Raw genomic sequence first — 16,728 nt, 5'->3', positions numbered from 1 at the left:
AACATCTAGCATAAATGGCTGTCAACTACCAATAAAACCTGAAAACAGCAATAACTCAAAGGGACAACTGTGCAGTGATGCCAAAGACAACTTGAGAAGCCTGAAATGTCAAGCTAACATCACCACCATAGGTTTTTTAGTCGATTTTGAACAAAAACACAAACAGAGCTGTCATAAAATGGGCAGCAACCTGCCTCAATTCCAATCTTAAAGGCATATAGACCTCAAAGAATTTTGTAATGAAGAAAATATAGATTGCATTTAAGATATGGAAGGAAAATATAATTTGTTCCTCGTCTTTAATTGATCACTGACAGAACAAAACAAAAACCATCTCAGAGGCTAGCAAAGTGTTTGTCAAGTATATCACACAGCACACATCTAAGAGATGTATAAAAACAGATACTTACCCTCAATCTAACACAGCCTCTGCGTGATCCCCGCATCATCTTATCCTTTGACTGAAATAGAAAAATAAGTCAGCTAAATTAAAATTTCACCACTGCAAATGCTTCAAAATTGTTCATACTCTTGTTATCTACACACCAACTGTCTTGTGATTCCTCACAATATGTACACATGTAAAAATGAAAGGTATCTACTTAACCCATAAGATTTACCACAGATATGAGGCACTCAGATTGTGTATGCTAAATTTTATCATGTAAGTGCCTCATAAAGATCTATTGAGCAGAAAAGTGGCTCCAAAATAGTAATTTCTTACTCTTCTCCAAGGAAAGACGTTAAGAATAAACTAAAGAGTACAAATAAGTGGTTCCAAAGCCCACTCTCGTGATTATGACTATAAACTCCTCCCAGTCCCGCTTCCATGCATCCTTACAGAGCAGGAGTCAAGCTACCTAACACCTCACCATTATGCCTCTACTTTTTTATTAGTCCATCTGTAATCCACCCGATTTGTTGTTTAATAATTATGGGTTCTCCTAAAACCAGATTCTGCTGCCCTATAACCCACTAGATACCATAAAAATGCCCCAAAATGACACTGGCCCAGTTCCCATGCAACTTTAAACGAATGGATTAGCAATATGTATAAACCTTGCCTAGTAGTTTAACTATCATTTGTTTACTGCCAACAAGCCACAATAGGAAGCCATTGTTTGCTAAATGGCTTACAAACCTTGGTTTGGTTTAACTATGGCTTAGCATTATATGGGAACCCAGCACCATGGTTTGCTTGATGATCCCACCCCAGAAACTCACCAAATTATAAGCGCATAAGGCATTAACAGCTGGAAAACAAATGCTGGAGAAACAATACATGGGTTGTTTGATTGTCTGTGGAACAACTTGGGGTTAATTTATGGTTTGGTAAACAATCCACAGCTTAAACAAACCACAGTTTATGTGTGAACTAAGCTGCTGGCTCAATTTGCATGTCACAGTAAACCACATTTAATAGTTTACCATGAACATGCCTTTCTTAGCTGTTTGTCTCCTGTCTGCTATTGCTCAAAAGAAACCAACAGCTCAGAAAAGTTAAATCATAGTTTACTTTGACATTCTAGTAAGGCCACTCTAGTTTGAAAACTACAGGAAAAACATTTGTCTGTCAGCGGAAAAATTAGTAATCAGCCACAGAATCCAGGACTGGGGAATAAAGATGCTTAGCAGCCTTTTGTTCTAAGTCGCAACTAGGCTAACAGACTGAAACAAAACTATACAGAACAATATGTTCCACCACACAGAAGACTGCAAACTCAAAAGCAATAATCAAGAAGAGGGCCTCCCTTATTTGTGTTTAAGAATTCAAAAAGCAAACTAGGCTATTTAGCTCTAAGGGCAGAGGCATATGACAATCTATTCAACAGAGAGAGTAAAAACCGAGGCAAGATGCAAGCTGCCATTTCAAATAAATTTTTCTTTACTTAAAAAGTGGTCTCAATCAGTTATTTCCCTTCCTATTAAACCTGCAAATAAAAGTTTAAGGCTGTTCTCATAGAAGCTAGAGCTCATTTTGATAAAATGTATTCTAAGGCAGACTCATGCCTCTGTTCAAGTGTTTTGCAAGCAAGCTTGGGAACAACAGCACCATGCCATCATACATTTTATTTACTGCAAGTGTGCTAAGTTCTGTACACAACACCAGTGCTTATGCCCAGAGGATTTAGACCTGGTTCTCACAAACAGCAGATGGAGTCATAAAACCTGTAGTAAGCTGCCTCACTTCAAACTGAAGTTAAGGATTCATGTAACTGAATGCTTTTTTTATCTAGTTCCCCGTCTAGCACATTGAAAAGTAGGTATCAGTGAGAAGAGTTGTAGCCTAGCCTCTTCTACATGCAGGAACCCTTTTTGTGAAGCAGCAACCCTTTTCTGCGAAGACTTACAGTCCGAAGTGATATGGCTGAACACTGACCACTTCACCTGCTATCTGTCAGAACTAACTAGCCTTAGATTAATAGGATATGAGGAAGAAGCAACAAGAGGTGACCACTGATGTATGGAAATGGCTGTATTTCCTTACCTTCTGCTACCATACTATCTGTCCTCCTAGATCATATGTATTATTCTTATTACGTATTGAATTTATACACCACCCTATACCCGGAGGTCTCAGGACGGTTCACAGAATAAAGTCAAAATATAAAACCATAAAATACATAAAATGAAAACAACCCAATAGCAACCCCCCCAAAAAAACCCCACATTTTAAAAGGGCATAGGATGTAAATCAAATCAACCAAAGGCCTGGTTAAAAAGGAACGTTTTTGCCTGGCGCCTAAACGTGTATAATGAAGGTACCAGGTGAACTTCCCTGCACATTCCATAGATGGGGAGCCACTGCAGAGAAAGCCGGTTCTCATGTTGCCACCCTCCTGACCTCTAGAGGAGGAGGCACACAAAGAAGGGCCTCAGAAGATGATCTCAGGGTCCGGGTAGGTTCATACAGAAAGAGGCGGTCCTTGAGTTATTGCGGTCCTGAGCCATTTAAGGCTTTATAGGTCAAAACCAGCACTTTGAAATGGGCCTGAAATTGGTAGCCAGTGAAGTTGGACCAGGATCAGCATAATATGCGCAAACCATCTTGCTCCGGTGAGCAACCTAGCCGCTGAATTCTGCACTAGCTGAAGTTTCCGAACCGTCTTCAGAGGCAGCCCTACGTATAATGCATTGCAGTAATCTAACCTTGAGGTTACCAGAGCATAGACAACAGTAATTAGGCTATCCCTGTCCAGATAGGGGCATAGCTGGGCCACCAGCCAAAGCTGATGGAAGGTACTCCGGGCCACTGAGGCCACCTGAGCCTTGAGCGACAGGAAAGGATCTAGGAGTACCCCCAAACTACGAACCTGCTCCTTCAGAGGAAGTGTAACTGCATCAAGAACTGGTGATCTCCCACCCATCTGGTCTAGGGAATCACCCACTAACAGTGCCTCAGTCTTATCTGGACTGAGTTTCAGTTTGTTGGCTCTCATCCAGTCCATTACTGAAGCAAGACACTGGTCCAGCACATCCACTGTCTCACCTGCAGATTTAAAGGAGAAATAGAGCTGAGTGTCATCAGCATACTGCTGACAACGTACTTCAAACCTCTGGATAACCCCACCCAGTGGTTTCATGTATGTTTTTCCAAACAGGCACCTTATCCTTACACACATACGTTAAGAAAGATAACATCTAAAATAGGTCTGTAATAGTCAATCAATGAATCTAACCAATTGTTTAAAGACATGTAGATGGCTTTTTATAGAGCACTCAATTAACTGGGCATCATTTCAGAGGGGTGTTTATTCAAGCACGTACAGTATAGGCTCAGACCTGGCTGAACAGTTTGGGCAGTCTATGCAACTAATAAGACAGTTGCTGTGAAAGTTAGAGAACAAATACCACTCTTCTTGTGGGTGTCAGTATCCAGAATGCCTGTGGCTGACAGCAAACTGCTGCTTCTTCAGTCAACTTACACTACATGAACTTCATTCCTTTGGTTAATGTGAGAAGCCCCAGCCTTCCCACCCTTGGAGAACCATCACTGCATTTGCACAAAGATCCTATTTAGCATCAAGGTTTGGAGGAAGGCTGGCATTATATAACCAGTGCATTGCCAAAGGAACTCAGAGAACTTCAGAAGTACTACCAGGCATACAAGCCCCTGCAGTTCTTCCCACTTCCCAACTTAGAGCTGGAGAGTAGAACAAGGAATTGCTCTTGCCCTCATAAGAAGACGCTAAGTCAAGGATCAATGGAGAGGCAGGGCTCTCGCAACTAGTTTTTGGCTTGATTGCCATGATCAAATAACTGTTTGAGATGAGGTTTTAGAAATAAGAAAGAAAATATGCAAAATGAGTGAATAATCTAAAGCAGGCATAGGCAAACTCAGCCCTCCAGATGTTTTGGGACTACAACTCCCATCATCCCTAGCTAACAGGACCAGTGGTCAGGGATGATGGGAATTTTAGTCCCAAAACATCTGGAGGGCAGAGTTTGCCTAAGAAAGCATTTACCAAGTAAGTGTAACTACTAGATGAAGGTTGCTATCTTGACAGAAATAAACTAACATGGAAGCAGTTTCAGAATCTAATCTACTGCCTGGGATTTTTCCACTGCATTGACATGAAGAGGAAACTCAAAAACAATGGGCCTAAAATTCCCAAGCCAATAAAGGAGGAGAATCTCATATTTTGTCTCCATCTTGTGGATACACAAAGCAATAGCAGCAGTTCTATCTAGTCCTCTTGTGCAATATATTTCTGTAAAATAGCAAATAGAATTCATAACATCAATGAAGAGTGACTATATACTAATATAGGCATACACTGCATATTTATGAAGGCAAACCTCTTTAAAAGCTAAGCCACAAAAGGAGACTTCCACAAAAAAAGCTAAGCCACAAAAATCCATTTTAAAAGCACAGAAGGACCTAATTTAACCCAACAGAAGGGGATCAGAGGATGGGAACAGGAAAGATTTCTCTAGAAAGAGAAAGTAAGTTGACTACTGAACTATAATACTGTATAGATCTGCAAATATGTCTTATTGAGTAACCCTTGAGAATAAATTTCAAGTAAAAACAAACCATCTTAACTTACTATGGCTGTAATGTTATATTCACTTGCCTTGAGTAAGGCCCTTCTGAACTTAGTTGACTCCCTCAGTGTTTGCCATAAATGACCAAATGATTAAAGCACTGTTTGTGAATATCTTCCCATCTGCATTATTGAGCAATAGCAATATATTTACTGCAGTATTAACTTTTCCAGATAATGCCAGGCTTGTGAGAGGTAGAGAAAAAGATTAAGACAATATACAACTTCATGCTTAATGTCACAATCATAGGCCTGTAAGGATAGTTTTTTTAATTTGTTATTTTCAAGCGCACCTTTTGAGACCTGAACCAAGAGGTCAGTAAAGAATTCCCAGAACTAGCCATGCCCTAAGCTATAATTGAGAAAGAAGAGATTTCAATACAGGCACTGATAACCCACATCTCCGTTAATGATGAAGGATTAATTTAGCACTTTTAAATAACTGCAAACTTATCTCTGTTTTTCTACTCACTTTTTTATCTTTCATGAGCTCATAGATCATTTGAATACATTAAAGTTTAGTTGTTTTTCAGGTCTCTGATATGACATATTGGGACTATATGACATGTTTAAGAGCCCTGCTGGATTGGGCCAAAGACTGATATAATCCAGAACTCTTCTCACAGTGGCCAATGTCAGGGACTGGATAGACGCCGGAGGGCACTGAGGGAGGAGCAGCCGGATGCTGCCACTGTTGCCACTGCCCAGAGCGCCTCTTTCCTTTCTTCCCTCTTACTCGGTTGCCCTCCTCTCTCTCTCTCTCTCTCTCTCTCTCTCTCTCTCTCATTTTCTCTCCCCCCCCCCACCTCGCTTCTCTCTCACTCCCTCAGCCTCGCAGCCTCTCCCTCTTTCCCGCCCAGGGGGGATTTTGTCACACACCCCTAGGTGTGACACCTGGGGCACACCGCCCCCTGCCTCCCCTTGTGACGCCCCTGCTTACAACCTCTTTTTGTTTTAACCAACTTGTTCAAATTTGGTAACATCAGCAAGCATGGCTACTGCACCCCTAACTCAAGTAACCCTAGGGCTACTAAATTAGGTTAAACAGCACAGATCCCCATACCAAGCGTGGGACTCCACCTTCTATATCCCTGCACTGAGAACACTGTTTATTCCCACTCTCTGCTTCCTGTTTCTCAACCAGTTACCAATCCATATAAGGACCCTTTCTCTCATTCCATGACTATTAAGCTTACTTGGGAATCTTTGGTGAGAAACTTTAACAAAAGCTTTTGAAAAGCTTTCCTAGAACAGTCATTAAGCTAATTAGCCAGTAATTTTCCAGATCCTCACTGATTTTTTTTTTTTTTAAGTTGATGTTACAGTGGCCTCTTTTCAATCTTCAGTAACGGAGGCTGATCTTAAGTCAAGTTACAGTGTGACCAAAACAGCAGTTGGTGCAGAGTTATGCAGAACGTAACAAGTTTGATTCTCACGACCAAAGTACACATTATTCAGAAGATCTATGACTAAATCTCATGCATAGGGCAGGCAATTTGATCAGAACAGTGGAGGGGGCAGGATAATGTTTAATCTTTTTCCATGCAGTTCTCTGAGTTAAAGTTTCCCTGCAATATGTTCACCCCACAGGGTAAAATCACACTCACACAAGCATCAGCTTGGAGGAGCAATTTGCCTGGAACTTACCGTACATGGAGCAGGCAGTGTTGAACATACAGTAGGGCTGCTTCTTTGATCATATTGGCAGTTTTCCATGGTTGTACAGTGTTTCAGTTAAAAAACAACAACACGCACACACCAGAAAAGCCAATCATAGATCTCCTACATCACATGAAATTTTATCTTCAACAGCTGGAGTTACACAGAGACAAGAAGTCTGACCCCACCCCAATGTGCCTCTGATTTCAGAACAGGAAACACAGACTTAGACCATGCAATCTACAAGCTTCTGCAACACAAACTACCCATCATAATGACGAGCATTTCCCTATCACTGTGAACTATCACAATAAGAGTATCATAGAATCATAGGAAGGTTGAAAGGGACCATGAGGGTCATCTAGTCCAACCTCCTACAATGCAGGAATATTTTGCCCACCAGGCAGTTCAAACCGACTCTGAGATTAAGAGTCTCATGCTCTCATGACTGAGCTATCCCAGTTACACTAGTAGTTACACGGAGGCAATGTAGCCCATCTGGCTACGTGCAAAGGAAAAGCACGAGAGATAGGAGTTGGAAGACAGGGGGAGAGGGTATCCTCCATATACTATCCTATCAGGTCCATACTTCTCACATTTTGCAAGCAGTAGCCATAAACCTTAGCTGTCAACACTATACAGTAATTACGGTACACTACAGCACTTAATTAGGGATGCGGGTGGTGCTGTGGTTTAAACCACTGAGCCTTGGGCTTGCCAATCAGAAGGTCGGCGGTTCAAATCCCCACGATGGGGTGAGCTCCTGTTGTTTGGTTCCAGCTCCTGCCAACCTAGCAGTTCGAAAGTACATCAAAGTGCAAGTAGATAAATAGATACCGCTCCGGCAGGAAGGTAAACGGCATTTTCGTGCACTGCTTTGGTTTGCCAGAAGCGGCTTAGTCATGCTGGCCACATGACCCGGAAGCTGTCTGCAGACAAATGCCGGCTCCATTGGCCAGTCAAGCGAGATGAGCGCCGCAACCCCAGAGTCGTTCGTGACTGGACTTAATAGTGAGGGGTCCCTTTACCTTTACAGCACTTAATTACCAAAGTTCAGGCCTACACAAGCAGGAAGATACTCATCTAACCCCAGGCTCACCAGGCTCATACTACTGCATTATGAGAGAGCTTGCCAAAATGCTTATCTGCCCCCTCCCATTCAGGATTCATTTCAACCCCCAATTTGTTGAGGACTGAAAGCAAATCACAAAGATTATCCAGTGCAGAAGTGTGCACATCTGATTTCCTAACAGGTGTTTATACTTTTGTCTGTAAAACAAGCTCACCAAGAATCTTGTTTTGAACAGATGTGAAGTATCAGGTTACTTATTGCAAGCAGAGGGAGAGTCCAAGGTACCAAATGAGAATGGAATGCAGTTACCTCATGCAGAAGATTTATGTAAACAGTACAGTGCTTATTTTCCTTTGTGGCAAAGTAGCATCTTGCTGAAACAGAAAGAAACTGTATCTAAAACCTGCAGTGGAGTTCTCTGTTTCCAGTTTTGTGTACAAGACATCATGAGGTTGTTGTTCTACAGCAATGTGTACAGAAGAAAGCCTAGATTGATCTTGATGTATTTCTCTTATACAATTAAATTCTTTGTACATTTCCCACCTGAAAATTTAGATCCATGGGGCAAAAAATTAAACCAGAACTAAAAGTTACAGCTGGCAATGAAATAGAGTTTTGCTTAAGGACTCTTTCAGCCATTGGGTTTGCTCACTTTATTTTCTCAGGCATTTCCATTCTCCCTTATGAACTCATAGAAATGGCAATTTCAGTGTTCTCCAAAGTACATGGAATGGTTTAAGATGAGCTATACCTTTAACACCCCAACATCAGCAAAATTATAAAGACCAGGTGAGTATACATTTACCCACTATTGCTTGCCTGTTCTTTTGTTGATGAAAATTTAATGTTCTGCAGAACCTGAAATTTTTGGACAAAGAATATACGTGTAAAAGGAATAGAGAGAAGTTATTCTCTCTTTCTTGTAATACTAGAATTCAGGATCACCCAATTAAGCTCTAACTCAAATTAATGGAGGCTAAGACTATCAATGTCTGCTGGTCAAGATGGCAATATACCACTTCCAGAGTCAGAGACGCCATGCCTCTGCATACCAGCTGCTGGGGAACAGCAACAGGAGAGAGCTGTTACCTCATGTCCTGCTTGTGGGCACCTTGTAGGCATCTTGTTGGCCACTGTGGGAAACAGGAAACTAAACTAAACTAGGTAGGCCTTTGGTCTACTCCTGCAGGGTTGTTCTTATGTTCTTATGTTTCAATTGGAAAGCAATGAATTCAACTAGAAAGCAACATATTGTGAACATATCCTCACATTAAACTCTTTTTCTTTCAGAAGAGCCTTCCTATTCAAAGCTCATACACCTTAAGAAAAAAGATACAATAACTATGATAAAGACAATCACACTGCATCATGTTGGCAAATTCAAATTTTTAAACAGTGTATATGAGTTTGAAACATAAGCATATTTGAACTGTTTGATTGCAAAGTGAATATATTCACAAGCCAACATCAAGGCAAGTACTTTTACAGCTTTACTTCAGGCAATGAATCACCGTGACTGCTATTTTAACCATGGTTTGTTGAAGAAACCATGAACCATCTTACAGATGAATGAACAAGTCACATCTTATTTCTTGAAAGCTTAGTTTGTTTTCCAGTGGCTCTTGCCTCATGCCTTTGTAGTTTGGTGAGTGTCTGAGGTGCAATGATGAAACAAACCATGATTAAGCAAGGCTGCTGGGTTTGACAGTAACACTAAAACCTCAGTTAAAACAAGCCATGGCTTGTAAGCCAACAAGTTGTGTCTCCACATTGTTGTTTGCTGATAGAAAACAAATCATGGTTAGTTTGTTGGGCTGGGTTTGTGTGCTCAACAAACCATGACTTAAGAGTTATGTGCAAATTGAGCTCTGTAATGAACAGTTACTGAAACTTTGTACAGTATTAGCACAAGAGCAGAACACCAAAACACAGATCTCCATTCTTATATAGTCTCTTATATTCATGCACCCAGAAAGGAAGCCACACAATACTACTCCATACCCGCTATATTAATTGTTCCTTATAGTATTCCTTCTTGGGAGGAAGAAGAGTGTAAAGGAAAGAAGCAAAGACAACATCAGTGCCTGCTCCAGTCCGACTGTCTTCTCCCCACACCCAACTTTACATGTTTGTCTTAATACTCCAAGATTATAAAAATGCCTTGAGTGTCTTGACAGATGCGGCAACTTAATTTATTATTACTACAATTTATTACCCACCCTCACTCTAAGGTCACAAGGCATTGGTGTAGACTTTGTAAGCAAATGTACAGCAGTACATTCACATCCTGTTGGAAAAATCTGGGGAGGGGGGGAGAATAAAGGGTCATCTAAATTAAGAAGTGATATTAATGGTTCCTGCATCCATATCGGAGAACTGCAGCCCCTCATACCTCTTGCACTACTGCAGCAGGAAGTAGTATTTAATGTTAGTCCTATTTTTAAAGTAACACCTCTTCCTAGCACAGGTTCTTTGCCCTTGTTATATAACAATAAGAATCTCTACATTTTCACAGCAATGTATCATTCGTAAGGGCAGCTCTTACATGCTAGCCTGTTGCACACTCAAAGCAGAAAGCATCTCATAGAATCATAGAATCATAGGGTTGGAATAGACCACAAGGGCCATCGAGCCCAACCCCCTGCCAAGCAGGAAACACCATCAGAGCACTCCTGACATATGGTTGTCAAGCCTCTGCTTAAAGATCTCCAAAGAAGGAGACAGTAAAGTTACTGACAACTCTATTTAAGAATGCTTTTATCTTAAATATTACCCCCTAAATGGTTATCGTCCCTCTCAATATACATACTTTGAGATCATAATTTCCCAATATAACCCCAAGGACTAGCTCATCTGCCCAAACTTCAAAATTCTACCTCAAAACATAGCTGCTATCATCATGTTCTATTATTAAAGTATTAGGACTGGACATTCCTACTGCTTTACCCACCCCACTTCAGTCACCAGAACTAAACCCATATGGCAATTCTATGGTGTAAGCCTTAAAATACACAGATGCCTCTATTCCAACCAAAGACCACAATGGTAATCTCATATTTCCACATAACACTCGCATGATCAAACTTATAACATGTCATAGTCTTAAATGTTACTAACCAACCCCAGTCTGCAGCTTAGTCAAGATGCCAGGCTGCCCTCAATAGGGTTGTTTTTCTGTTGTGGTTGGAATTCCTTCCCACTGAAACTTTGGCAGGCACATTCTGTCTTCTCAGAGGGAGTGGTCATAAAACTTACCTTATTCACTGTAACTTCTGCAGCTAGGTTAAGTTGTTTGTATTCCTCTGTTGTTTATTCTGACACTGTTTATCCCAGTGTTTCCCAAACTTGGGTATCCAACTGTTTTTGGACCTCAACTCCCATCATCCCTAGCTAGCAAGACCTGTGGTCAAGGATGGTAGGAATTGTTGACCAAAAGCAGCTGAAGACTCAAGTTTGGGAAACACTGGTTTATCCCATGCTGCTGCTATGTGATTAGAAGTTTTCCCTGTTGGTTCTTAGACCGGAATTGGTTTTTAATAATGAATCATTGTTATTTATTTTTATTTTAAGTCACATTGAAGTCAGTATATTTATAGATCACCTTTCAGCCATAATAAGTAAGAAGCAATAGAGTGACCTTACAGTTACTATGGCTTATTTATTTTACTTCATTTTATTAATTTTATACTGTCCTTCATCCATAAATCTCAGGGAAGTTCACAACATAAAAAATACATAATAAAAAAACAAAATACATAATAAAAATAAGAACACCCCCCAGGCACAAGCTAATAACCCCTGCCTCTGCCTGAAGATTGTTCAGTAAATAACGTTCACGCACACAAAATATATAGTATACTGTATTGGTGATTATTAAGAAAAGGTAAATGTTTGTAGTGGCAACTAAGTAAAAACAAAACAAGTGCAATTCTATACATGTCAACTCAGAACAAAATCCTATTGAGCTCAAATTACTCCCAGTTAAATGTTAAAAGACTGCTACCTATGACTAACCCTGAAGAAGTTGCCTGTCTATAATGTTCTAATTGAAACCATAAAATAAATTTGGATTGAACAAGTTGTGTGCTAATGAGAAGTTTTACCGCACAAAGCACCTGCTATCTTGCAAAGTTTACCGCTATCAAAGACTACTACTGTACTATCCGAAGCAGCAACACTCAATTTAACTGAATCTTAAACAATTTACTGAATTAAACCTATTCAAACTTTGTTTTAAGGCCACAATTGTTACATAGTAAACCCCAGATTTGTGTGTTACTGTTTTTTCAAAGATATAGTGTAACTAGTGTGGTATAGACTGCAAAACAGGCAGTTTTGTCCCTAATGTCCTGTTTGTAAGCTGCAGAAAGAGCACCTCAGTAGTTCGACCTTGTGTCTGATCCTGCCAAACAACTCTTTACGCTTTTAATTAATCCCCTGCGCTGTGCAGATTTCAATTATCAAGATGTCTCCCCTGAAGTAGACACAGTAATGGGCAAGACCATAAGCAGAGCCTGTGTTTTGTTTGTTTACTAACGTCAATGAAACTTGCTCTCAAGTTTGGGTGCTCAGGATGGAGACACCATCTGACAGAGAGGGGGAGAAAGTTACTGCTACTTCCCTTTTCTGGTCTATCCCTACTTCAAAAGAGGGGAATGGTTGGATTCCGCCTTCAAATGCGGCACAAAAGCAGCCTTGGCTGCCAACGTTTATCACGCGGAAGCTCTACCTCGCTTGCCAAAAGGAGTCAACCCCTCATTCCTCAAGCAAGGAGAGTACAGCTTGCCCGCCCCCAGACCCAAAACAGGCTTGAGCTTTTGAGACCCGCCTCCCCCTTTCACAAAGTAAAGAGCACTTAGCACCACCAGGCCCTTCAGCTCCCCCCACCCCACAAAAAACCCCACTTCAGTCAAGTTAAAACGCGGCCCGACCCCACGCCCCCCTCCACATAAATCTCCCAACGCTACCACCCTATTGGCTAGCGCCAAAATCTCTGCCATCCCTATTGGCTTCCTCGCGACCGCGACACTCCCTCTCTCAGAAACCCCTACCCCTGGCAAGCGGGCATCCTGGCTGTGCTCCGCTTCGCCCCACCCCCCACCCCCACAGCTCCGTCCTCCCGGTTTGCCCCCCCCCCTCCCTCAACACGCACCGTATAGTAGGAGAGCAGCCCCGCGTTGTAGTCGAGCACGAACCAGCGGTACTGCCAGCCTTTCATCACGTTGGTCCATTTACTCAGCGGGCCTTCCATGATGGACGCCATCTTGGGAGCCGGTAAGATGCCAAGCGGCCCCGCTGAAGCGAACGCCGGTCGCGCGGGCGGGGCTGAGGGAGGAGGAGGAGGAGCAGCGGGGCGGGCTGGGGGGGGGAGAGAGGAGGGACGGAGAGAAAGAAAGAACGCGCGAGCGGGTGCGCGCGCACCGTCAGTGGGCTAGGCCTGAGTGAGGCGGCGCGAGATTAAGAGGAGAGAGGCGACGGGCGCGGCAAGGGAAAAAAAACACCGCACACACACACAGAGCCTACGCTGCTAACGAGAGGGAGGAGATAAAGACTGAGGGGGCGTGACTTGTGTACTGAGGGACGCAAGGTGCAGGGAGGGGGGCCAAAAAATAATAATCGTTAGGGGGCGCACGAGGGTTTTTTGGAAAAGTCTTGGGGAAGTATTGTTGTTTAGTCATGTCCGACTCTTCGTGACCCCATGGACCAGAGCACGCCAGGCACTCCTGTCTTCCACTGCCTCCCGCAGTTTGGTCAGACTCATGCTGGTAGCTTCGAAGACACTGTCCAACCATCTCGTCCCCTTCTCCTTGTGCCCTCCATCTTTCCCAGCATCAGGGTCTTTTCCAGGGAGTCTTCTCTTCTCATGACGTGGCCAAAGTATTGGAGCCTCAGCTTCGCGATCTGTCCTTCCAGTGAGCACTCCCGGCTGATTTCCTTCAGAATGGAGAGGTTTGATCTTCTTGCAGTCCATGGGACTCTCAAGAGTCTCCTCCAGCACCATAATTGAGAAGCATCAATTCTTCGGCGATCAGCCTTCTTTATGGTCCAGGTCTCATTTCCATACATCACGACTGGGAAAACCATAGCTTTAACTATACGAACCTTTGTCGGCAAGGTGATGTCTCTGCTTTTTAAGATGCTGTCTTAAAGTATAGTGAAGCATTTAAGGCTGCTGCCAGTATGGGATTAAAGGTGCCGAAAGCTGTATTTCTGCTTGCACGTAGGTGACCTGGAAGAAAGCCTCGTTGAAACTCCTTTCGAGTGTATTCGGAGTTACAGAACTTCATTTGGGCGTCACTGAATAAAGACGGTGCTTATTATCCTGTTCCCACTACAGATGTGGAATTCACTCAGCACTGACAAGTTTTCTTGGAACCCTGGAGCTGTAAAGGTATTTTGCAGACACTCTAGTTCTGATTGGATTGCCCTAATCTACTATGCTTTTCGTCTGCAGGGGTGTAGGAAGGGGGGGCGGGGGACAGGCTGACCCAGGTGCCATCATCAGGTGACAAATTGTCAAGGAACAATTACTGCCCTACTAGGGCGGTTCATTAAAAACTTTTTTTAAAAAAATGCCTGCTCCAAAGGTCTTACCTTACTACACTAGGGATTATATAGCTATATATGATATTTCATGCATATCAGTTAATATCTTGACCCTCCTCTACGAAAATAGCTGTTTACTTGGCCGTTTTCCTATGTCATGAAGGCTGAAATTTCAATTCAGTGGAGCAGGTCAAGCCTCCTAGCCGCCTGCTTTCCTATACAGCCAGTCCAACTGGTGGCTCTGGCTGTCTGCTTCCTTCTCCTTACTCTCGGTTGTTCCCTTGTAGAATTCAGCACAGAGGAGGATGGAGACAAGCCTAGAAAAGTGCAAAGTTGGATTGGGGTATGTTCTTTACCATGAAGCAAACTGCATTTGAGCAATTTTGCAATCATGTTCACTAAACAGGAAAGTAATGGTCAGAGTTCTTCTTGGCATGTGGCAATATGCTTTAGTACTACTGTTGATAGTTTCAAAGACCTTAAGGAATTCACATGATTTCTCAGACCTTTTGCTCAGTATTCCTGGGACTGCAGAGCTGGAATGGGGGGAAATCCCTATTAAAACTTTCTACTAACACCACTCCTCCACAGCCCGATCATATCTATATTTATATTAGAGGCCAAAACAACAAAGTTTTGTGGCATGTTAAAGACTGACAAATTTTATTATGGCATAAGCTTCCATGCATTACGTGTTGTCAGAATACTTGAGAATGTAAGCCATTTGTTCCTGTTTAACTTTAGGGTGACAATCCTGTGCACACTCAGTGATTGTTAATTCATCTCTGAGAAAGTTTGCAAAGGATCAGAATACATCTTTCCCCAATGCTAGAATAAAACATATTGTTTGGAAGCTATTTTGGAAATCAGTGACAATTAGTGCACACTAATTGGGAACTTATGGTGAAGGGCTGCTTATAAATCAAATTAATAATAACAACCAACATAATTTTAATGTGAAATGATTAATCAGCTCCTAAGCATGCTCAATGGAATTTGGTGTTTTTTTAATATACTAAGGCTATAATCCTAAATTCGTGACTTACCTCAGAGTAAACATGCATGAGATTGGTCTGAACATTTTGCATGACTGGAATTACTCTGGATTTATACAAATTAGAGAAATACAGTGAATAGTCACCAACTATAACAGGCCTAGGAAACCTGAGCCCCAGCCAGTATGACCAATGAGCAGCGATGATAGAAGTGGTAATTCAGAAAAATCTGGAGGTCCTCTGGTTAGCCACCTGTGTTTGGTTGCAATCTTGTTTAGAAATTATATGGTAGAGGAGTGATTCTGCATAGTGATATAAAGCTTGTATCTGCTCTAATTCCTTTAGTTCAGAGATGACTAACCTGTGACCCTGCACACATTGCTGGACTCCACCTACCCATCAGCCTTAATCAGTATTTGTGTAAAGGGAAGACAGACAGACGCCTCATGTTACGCCTGCCTCTCTCGTCTCCCGTGATTTTTCATTCCTACATTTGTGGATGATAGAAGTTACAGATCAGCAGCACCTGAAGGAACATAGTCTAGCTACTCCTGCTTAAAGTTGCAATCCTAGCTATGTCTACACAGAATTAAGTACCACTGAATTAAATATGGCTTACTGCCAGGTAAGTGGAATTAGGACTGCAGCCATAGTTTCTAATCAACTTCCTGCTCTTGTAGATTACTCATGCAAGGCTTTGCAGCTTTACTCCTTTTTATTTGAGTGGGATATACACACACTGATAACTAGCTGAATATGTGGAGTAGAGACCGCAACAACGACAATGTAGTCAAATTGTCATGAGCTGTCATGACCAGCTTTTTCTTTTCTTTTCTAGAATGCTGCAAACCACTTAGTTTGTTTTCAAAAGGGAATTTAGTGTGGGAATGGTAACATTTCAGTTGGGATTGAGGCTATTTTGACTGAGATGAATACAGTGGTGCCTCGCAAGACGAAATTAATCCGTTCCGCGAGTCTCTTAGTCTTGCGGTTTTTTCGTCTTGCAAAGCATGGCTATTAGCGGCTTAACGGCTTAGCGGCTTAGCAGCTATTAATGGCTTAGCGGCTTTAAGAAAAAGGAAACAAACTCGCAAGAACTCGCAAGACGTTTCGTCTTGCGAAGCAAGCCCATAGGGAAATTCGTCTTGCGGAATGACTCAAAAAACAGAAAACTCTTTCGTCTTGCGCGTTTTTCGTCTTGCGAGGCATTTGTCTTGCGAGGTACCACTGTACAGTATATTTACTTACAAAAACAAAGTGAGCTATTATGATGTACTGAATTCTAAAAAGTTCTGCTTGCTACGTTCTCAAATATATTTCAAATGGCAGAATGCTAACAATACTTTCAAAGAGTAGTCGAGTAGGAAGGCAATACACTTGCTGGGTGTGAATTGATCTGAATTAGATC

At 42.0% G+C, this 16,728-nt stretch overlaps 1 protein-coding gene and 1 long non-coding RNA gene across 5 annotated transcripts in view; one reads left to right on the top strand and one right to left on the bottom strand.

Moving 5' to 3' along the window:
• OSBPL9 (oxysterol binding protein like 9) overlaps positions 1-13,089 on the bottom strand; it is a 69,349-nt gene extending 56,260 nt beyond the window's left edge. For 2 of the 4 annotated variants that reach the window (XM_081193153.1, XM_081193154.1), the window contains exons 1-2: positions 12,932-13,089; positions 411-461 (exon numbers count right to left, since the gene is read on the bottom strand). In XM_081193153.1, coding sequence (XP_081049279.1) covers positions 411-461; positions 12,932-13,042 — 162 coding nt within the window. In that variant the 5' untranslated portion in view covers positions 13,043-13,089. The remainder of the gene's footprint in view (positions 1-410; positions 462-12,931) is intronic. The other 2 variants (XM_081193150.1, XM_081193151.1) reach the window with 1 other exon arrangement.
• LOC308586549 lies at positions 12,919-15,741 on the top strand. Its single transcript, XR_014007921.1, has 3 exons — positions 12,919-13,053; positions 14,004-14,170; positions 15,666-15,741. It is a non-coding gene; the product is annotated as an uncharacterized lncRNA (long non-coding RNA).
• Positions 15,742-16,728: the final 987 nt, after the last annotated feature.

Source organism: Podarcis bocagei (genome assembly GCF_964188305.1).
Source record: "Podarcis bocagei genome assembly, chromosome: 5".
Taxonomy (NCBI): Eukaryota; Metazoa; Chordata; class Lepidosauria; order Squamata; family Lacertidae; genus Podarcis; species Podarcis bocagei.
This window is presented reverse-complemented; position numbering and strand designations above follow the sequence as displayed.